At 40.1% G+C, this 8,625-nt stretch overlaps 1 protein-coding gene across 1 annotated transcript in view; it reads right to left on the bottom strand.

Moving 5' to 3' along the window:
* Positions 1-8,157: 8,157 nt before the first annotated feature.
* LOC138031842 (zinc finger protein 862-like) overlaps positions 8,158-8,625 on the bottom strand; it is a 1,317-nt gene continuing 849 nt past the window's right edge. Inside the window, exon 1 of the mRNA XM_068879466.1 lies at positions 8,158-8,625. This exon is cut by the window's right edge and continues 849 nt beyond it. Coding sequence (XP_068735567.1) covers positions 8,158-8,625 — 468 coding nt within the window.

The raw sequence follows: 8,625 nt of genomic DNA, 5'->3' as shown, positions 1-8,625 counted from the left end.
AACAGTTTGCTGAAATAGTGTAATGTACACTTTACGCCATGAGCGGCGACACTGTTATTGATAATATAATCTCTTCAATGAACAAGCGCTCAAAGGCATAAAATTCACGATAATGGTCAGCGAACGAAGTGCTGAAAAGCTGTTATTCCTTGTATATAAATCTCTTCAATAAAAGTGAAGGACGGTTCAAAACAAAGAAATCAACAGGTTACGGAATGATAAGCTTGTCATTCTTTTATTAACTTATTAATACGCCACCATGTCAACGCGAACATCGTAACACGCACAAATACATTTTCGTCCAAAAAAGAGGCAACCTTTTCCCTTTTTGACATGAGACACATGCAAATGGCGAGAAAAACAACCTGAGATAGACTTTTCATGATTACAAAAGCAACAGGCAGTTAAAAGAAGTTTTCGCAATGGTCTACATAATTCCAACGGTCTACACTCGAAAAACATTAAGAAGTAGATAAGATTTCATTAATTCTACTGTAGACCGTAGACCATTGACCGATGACGCAACCATTGCATTACCCGTGCCTCACGCCATGGCCACTGAGTAACAGAAAACCGTTAACTTATTCTACAACAAAACTCCCGAAACATTTTGCACATTTTCGAATCTCCTTTAAAACTTAGTTTTCAGGGATTTCAACCCAATGAAATACATTAGCTTACTATCGACCGAACAGACACGCGTTCGTATGAAATTCGATCCTACCTCACGGCTAACTGAAAACCACAGACTGTCACTGGAAATATTTTCAAATAAAAAACGGATTCCATTGCAAATTGCAGTGGAAGACTAAATTTCCGCAAAGAAGTTCGTCCTGTTATCACACAGCAGAAGAAGCACAGCACTCATTTCCCTGCGTACCATTTACGTAAACAAAACGTGATCGGTACAATGTACGCACGCTTATTGCGTGCGCTCTGATTTCAACTAAGACTTCTTACAACGTATTGACACTTTCAACACCAAATTTGACATCAAACCAACCCAAAACTGTGTTTGTTGCCGTCAGAAAATGTGTTAATGACTACCTGAAGCGTGCAAGAGGTGAACAGCCAATTTCGTCCTAAATGATTGCCAATTATAGCACTTTCAGCACACCTCAAAAAACACATTTTAAAACACCATTCCTCACTACGCAAACCTACCCGAACTAAACAAAGTTCTCTTCAAAGCTTACAATACAGCTGTCATATATGCAAGGTCTCGCCCCAAAAAACAAATAGACAACCCGGCAATACGGAGGTAAAACAATTAGACAAGCAATTGCAAAAAGGTTGAGACACTGAATAAAAATCCACCTCTTCTTCCTAAAACCCCTCTTCTAGTTCATAAGAAAAGGCTGAACGCCCCTCCCTCCCCCCTCCCCTTTTTCAATGTTGATACCCTTTAGTCTGAGTGCCAAGTGGAAATGGAAACAACTTTGCTTGGGGGGGGAGGGGGGTTGGAGATGCGCTGACTTGAATGACACGCATTGTACGGTTATCAACAGTGAGTGTCTCAACTCTTTTTGCAACTGCTTGTCTCGATGGTTGTCGCGTGTAATTCATCATTGCGACTAAACGGAACAGTCAATAGGTTCAGCAAAGGTATCAATGGAAAGCGGAAAAATGGAGCTTGAACTGGAATAGACGTTATGGCGTTCTAGTTGGCTTCTAATTGATAATAATAAACTTGAAAAGTAGTGCAAATTACCCATTTCTATTTATAACGTTACATACGCTGTTTTGTCGAGTAAGCGCGGACAAAGTTTGTTTTCGCAATGATTTTGCTGATTTCATCCGTCGAAAGTTTCCCAAAATGTTTAGGTGAGGTGCAAAGAGTCATTCCAAATTATTTATCCAAGATAATTGTCCAGTACTGAACTATTTCAAAGCACGTAGGGTGTTGAATAGTGCAGGTGCAAATTATTTTTTAACACCGGTTCGCAGTTGCCATATTATAAATCCGATTGAGAACGTGTTCAATTTAGTAGAACAAGAGTTTCAGCGCCAAGCGATACAGAATACCTACGAGACTTATCAACAGTTTGCTGAAATAGTGTAATGTACACTTTACGCCATGAGCGGCGACACTGTTATTGATAATATAATCTCTTCAATGAACAAGCGCTCAAAGGCTTAAAATTCACGATAATGGTCAGCGAACGAAGTGCTGAAAAGCTGTTATTCCTTGTATATAAATCTCTTCAATAAAAGTGAAGGACGGTTCAAAACAAAGAAATCAACAGGTTACGGAATGATAAGCTTGTCATTCTTTTATTAACTTATTAATACGTCACCATGTCAACGCGAACATCGTAACACGCACAAATACATTTTCGTCCAAAAAAGAGGCAACCTTTTCCCTTTTTGACATGAAACACATGCAAATGGCGAGAAAAACAACCTGAGATAGACTTTTCATGATTACAAAAGCAACAGGCAGTTAAAAGAAGTTTTCGCAATGGTCTACATAATTCCAACGGTCTACACTCGAAAAACATTAAGAAGTAGATAAGATTTCATTAATTCTACTGTAGACCGTAGACCATTGACCGATGACGCAACCATTGCATTACCCGTGCCTCACGCCATGGCCACTGAGTAACAGAAAACCGTTAACTTATTCTACAACAAAACTCCCGAAACATTTTGCACATTTTCGAATCTCCTTTAAAACTTAGTTTTCAGGGATTTCAACCCAATGAAATACATTAGCTTACTATCGACCGAACAGACACGCGTTCGTATGAAATTCGATCCTACCTCACGGCTAACTGAAAACCACAGACTGTCACTGGAAATATTTTCAAATAAAAAACGGATTCCATTGCAAATTGCAGTGGAAGACTAAATTTCCGCAAAGAAGTTCGTCCTGTTATCACACAGCAGAAGAAGCACAGCACTCATTTCCCTGCGTACCATTTACGTAAACAAAACGTGATCGGTACAATGTACGCACGCTTATTGCGTGCGCTCTGATTTCAACTAAGACTTCTTACAACGTATTGACACTTTCAACACCAAATTTGACATCAAACCAACCCAAAACTGTGTTTGTTGCCGTCAGAAAATGTGTTAATGACTACCTGAAGCGTGCAAGAGGTGAACACCCAATTTCGTCCTAAATGATTGCCAATTATAGCACTTTCATCACACCTCAAAAAAACACATTTTCAAACACCATTCCTCACTACGCAAACCTACCCGAACTAAACAAAGTTCTCTTCAAAGCTTACAATACAGCTGTCATATATGCAAGGTCTCGCCCCAAAAAACAAATAGACAACCCGGCAATACGGAGGTAAAACAATTAGACAAGCAATTGCAAAAAGGTTGAGACACTGAATTAAAAATCCACCTCTTCTTCCTAAAACCACTCTTCTAGTTCATAAGAAAAGGCTGAACGCCCCTCCCTCCCCCCTCCCCTTTTTCAATGTTGATACCCTTTAGTCTGAGTGCCAAGTGGAAATGGAAACAACTTTGCTTGGGGGGGAAGGGGGGTTGGAGATGCGCTGACTTGAATGACACGCATTGTACGGTTATCAACAGTGAGTGTCTCAACTCTTTTTGCAACTGCTTGTCTCGATGGTTGTCGCGTGTAATTCATCATTGCGACTAAACGGAACAGTCAATAGGTTCAGCAAAGGTATCAATGGAAAGCGGAAAAATGGAGCTTGAACTGGAATAGACGTTATGGCGTTCTAGTTGGCTTCTAATTGATAATAATAAACTTGAAAAGTAGTGCAAATTACCCATTTCTATTTATAACGTTACATACGCTGTTTTGTCGAGTAAGCGCGGACAAAGTTTGTTTTCGCAATGATTTTGCTGATTTCATCCGTCGAAAGTTTCCCAAAATGTTTAGGTGAGGTGCAAAGAGTCATTCCAAATTATTTATCCAAGATAATTGTCCAGTACTGAACTATTTCAAAGCACGTAGGGTGTTGAATAGTGCAGGTGCAAATTATTTTTTAACACCGGTTCGCAGTTGCCATATTATAAATCCGATTGAGAACGTGTTCAATTTAGTAGAACAAGAGTTTCAGCGCCAAGCGATACAGAATACCTACGAGACTTATCAACAGTTTGCTGAAATAGTGTAATGTACACTTTACGCCATGAGCGGCGACACTGTTATTGATAATATAATCTCTTCAATGAACAAGCGCTCAAAGGCTTAAAATTCACGATAATGGTCAGCGAACGAAGTGCTGAAAAGCTGTTATTCCTTGTATATAAATCTCTTCAATAAAAGTGAAGGACGGTTCAAAACAAAGAAATCAACAGGTTACGGAATGATAAGCTTGTCATTCTTTTATTAACTTATTAATACGCCACCATGTCAACGCGAACATCGTAACACGCACAAATACATTTTCGTCCAATAAAGAGGCAACCTTTTCCCTTTTTGACATGAAACACATGCAAATGGCGAGAAAAACAACCTGAGATAGACTTTTCATGATTACAAAAGCAACAGGCAGTTAAAAGAAGTTTTCGCAATGGTCTACATAATTCCAACGGTCTACACTCGAAAAACATTAAGAAGTAGATAAGATTTCATTAATTCTACTGTAGACCGTAGACCATTGACCGATGACGCAACCATTGCATTACCCGTGCCTCACGCCATGGCCACTGAGTAACAGAAAACCGTTAACTTATTCTACAACAAAACTCCCGAAACATTTTGCACATTTTCGAATCTCCTTTAAAACTTAGTTTTCAGGGATTTCAACCCAATGAAATACATTAGCTTACTATCGACCGAACAGACACGCGTTCGTATGAAATTCGATCCTACCTCACGGCTAACTGAAAACCACAGACTGTCACTGGAAATATTTTCAAATAAAAAACGGATTCCATTGCAAATTGCAGTGGAAGACTAAATTTCCGCAAAGAAGTTCGTCCTGTTATCACACAGCAGAAGAAGCACAGCACTCATTTCCCTGCGTACCATTTACGTAAACAAAACGTGATCGGTACAATGTACGCACGCTTATTGCGTGCGCTCTGATTTCAACTAAGACTTCTTACAACGTATTGACACTTTCAACACCAAATTTGACATCAAACCAACCCAAAACTGTGTTTGTTGCCGTCAGAAAATGTGTTAATGACTACCTGAAGCGTGCAAGAGGTGAACACCCAATTTCGTCCTAAATGATTGCCAATTATAGCACTTTCATCACACCTCAAAAAAACACATTTTCAAACACCATTCCTCACTACGCAAACCTACCCGAACTAAACAAAGTTCTCTTCAAAGCTTACAATACAGCTGTCATATATGCAAGGTCTCGCCCCAAAAAACAAATAGACAACCCGGCAATACGGAGGTAAAACAATTAGACAAGCAATTGCAAAAAGGTTGAGACACTGAATTAAAAATCCACCTCTTCTTCCTAAAACCACTCTTCTAGTTCATAAGAAAAGGCTGAACGCCCCTCCCTCCCCCCTCCCCTTTTTCAATGTTGATACCCTTTAGTCTGAGTGCCAAGTGGAAATGGAAACAACTTTGCTTGGGGGGGAAGGGGGGTTGGAGATGCGCTGACTTGAATGACACGCATTGTACGGTTATCAACAGTGAGTGTCTCAACTCTTTTTGCAACTGCTTGTCTCGATGGTTGTCGCGTGTAATTCATCATTGCGACTAAACGGAACAGTCAATAGGTTCAGCAAAGGTATCAATGGAAAGCGGAAAAATGGAGCTTGAACTGGAATAGACGTTATGGCGTTCTAGTTGGCTTCTAATTGATAATAATAAACTTGAAAAGTAGTGCAAATTACCCATTTCTATTTATAACGTTACATACGCTGTTTTGTCGAGTAAGCGCGGACAAAGTTTGTTTTCGCAATGATTTTGCTGATTTCATCCGTCGAAAGTTTCCCAAAATGTTTAGGTGAGGTGCAAAGAGTCATTCCAAATTATTTATCCAAGATAATTGTCCAGTACTGAACTATTTCAAAGCACGTAGGGTGTTGAATAGTGCAGGTGCAAATTATTTTTTAACACCGGTTCGCAGTTGCCATATTATAAATCCGATTGAGAACGTGTTCAATTTAGTAGAACAAGAGTTTCAGCGCCAAGCGATACAGAATACCTACGAGACTTATCAACAGTTTGCTGAAATAGTGTAATGTACACTTTACGCCATGAGCGGCGACACTGTTATTGATAATATAATCTCTTCAATGAACAAGCGCTCAAAGGCTTAAAATTCACGATAATGGTCAGCGAACGAAGTGCTGAAAAGCTGTTATTCCTTGTATATAAATCTCTTCAATAAAAGTGAAGGACGGTTCAAAACAAAGAAATCAACAGGTTACGGAATGATAAGCTTGTCATTCTTTTATTAACTTATTAATACGTCACCATGTCAACGCGAACATCGTAACACGCACAAATACATTTTCGTCCAAAAAAGAGGCAACCTTTTCCCTTTTTGACATGAAACACATGCAAATGGCGAGAAAAACAACCTGAGATAGACTTTTCATGATTACAAAAGCAACAGGCAGTTAAAAGAAGTTTTCGCAATGGTCTACATAATTCCAACGGTCTACACTCGAAAAACATTAAGAAGTAGATAAGATTTCATTAATTCTACTGTAGACCGTAGACCATTGACCGATGACGCAACCATTGCATTACCCGTGCCTCACGCCATGGCCACTGAGTAACAGAAAACCGTTAACTTATTCTACAACAAAACTCCCGAAACATTTTGCACATTTTCGAATCTCCTTTAAAACTTAGTTTTCAGGGATTTCAACCCAATGAAATACATTAGCTTACTATCGACCGAACAGACACGCGTTCGTATGAAATTCGATCCTACCTCACGGCTAACTGAAAACCACAGACTGTCACTGGAAATATTTTCAAATAAAAAACGGATTCCATTGCAAATTGCAGTGGAAGACTAAATTTCCGCAAAGAAGTTCGTCCTGTTATCACACAGCAGAAGAAGCACAGCACTCATTTCCCTGCGTACCATTTACGTAAACAAAACGTGATCGGTACAATGTACGCACGCTTATTGCGTGCGCTCTGATTTCAACTAAGACTTCTTACAACGTATTGACACTTTCAACACCAAATTTGACATCAAACCAACCCAAAACTGTGTTTGTTGCCGTCAGAAAATGTGTTAATGACTACCTGAAGCGTGCAAGAGGTGAACACCCAATTTCGTCCTAAATGATTGCCAATTATAGCACTTTCATCACACCTCAAAAAAACACATTTTCAAACACCATTCCTCACTACGCAAACCTACCCGAACTAAACAAAGTTCTCTTCAAAGCTTACAATACAGCTGTCATATATGCAAGGTCTCGCCCCAAAAAACAAATAGACAACCCGGCAATACGGAGGTAAAACAATTAGACAAGCAATTGCAAAAAGGTTGAGACACTGAATTAAAAATCCACCTCTTCTTCCTAAAACCACTCTTCTAGTTCATAAGAAAAGGCTGAACGCCCCTCCCTCCCCCCTCCCCTTTTTCAATGTTGATACCCTTTAGTCTGAGTGCCAAGTGGAAATGGAAACAACTTTGCTTGGGGGGGAAGGGGGGTTGGAGATGCGCTGACTTTAATGACACGCATTGTACGGTTATCAACGGTGAGTGTCTCAACTCTTTTTGCAACTGCTTGTAGCAATGATAGGCGGGTATTTGGGCCGAAGTCCCACCCTAGCGTGCTTTTAGCATGCTATACCTAGGGGGGTCCGGGGGCATGCCCCCCCGGGAAATTTTGAAAATGCATACTCTCGCAGATGCATTTTCCTTGATATTTGGGGCAAAATCAAGGGCATTCAGGACAGACTTTTATCAGGTAACATTTTGTTTAAAATTTTCCCGTAATTTAAAGAACTGATGAACAATAAAATTTACATCTGATTCTGTACAATTTCTCTGTTTTCGCATTGTTTTACAAATCAAATATCTGATCTTCAAACACCCTTTCAATTATTACGTAGTGAACATAACTGCTCTCTGGCACAGGAGAAGTGAACTAATCTAATGTGAGAGCATTGACTTATACATATTACTTAAAACACGGGTTCATGTTGGACAAAAATCAACAACTTTGAAAGCTTAGGGGACAAAAGTTTCTTTGCATATTAAACTTCAGTGTCGCTCATGTCGCTCATGCTGTCCCATGCACTGTCACTGTCTGAATCCGAGTCCTGGTCAGGCAAGTGCAGGCCTTCTTTGCCAAGTGCACTTCTCTTTGCAGTTGTTCTTCAGCAAGTTTCAATTGCTCTGCATTCAATGGGGCAACAGGAGAATCGCACTGGGTGCCTTGGTCAACCAAAATAGGTTTTAGGGTAGCTGCTGAGGTGGTGTCTTTGTTGGTGGAAATAGGAGGCCTCTGTAGTCTGCGGTTTTTCTTTTGCAGCCAATTTGCAACTGCTCCCTTGATTACTTCTTTTGCTTCTGGTGTTGAAACAGCTGGGCCGTTGATTGACACATGTAGTAACGAGTTCAGCATGTCATTCTTCAGCCTGTTTCTCAGTCGCGTTTTGATCCTTTTAACCGCACTTGCGCCCCTTTCTGGCCAAGCATTGGTGATTGGTGCTGATAGGGCAACTTCGGCCAGCTCGACAATGAGTGG

This window comes from Montipora capricornis, chromosome 14, assembly GCF_036669925.1.
Source record: "Montipora capricornis isolate CH-2021 chromosome 14, ASM3666992v2, whole genome shotgun sequence".
Classification (NCBI taxonomy): domain Eukaryota; kingdom Metazoa; phylum Cnidaria; class Anthozoa; order Scleractinia; family Acroporidae; genus Montipora; species Montipora capricornis.
Note: the sequence above shows the minus strand (reverse complement) of the source record. Positions and strands in the feature narration are given on the sequence as shown.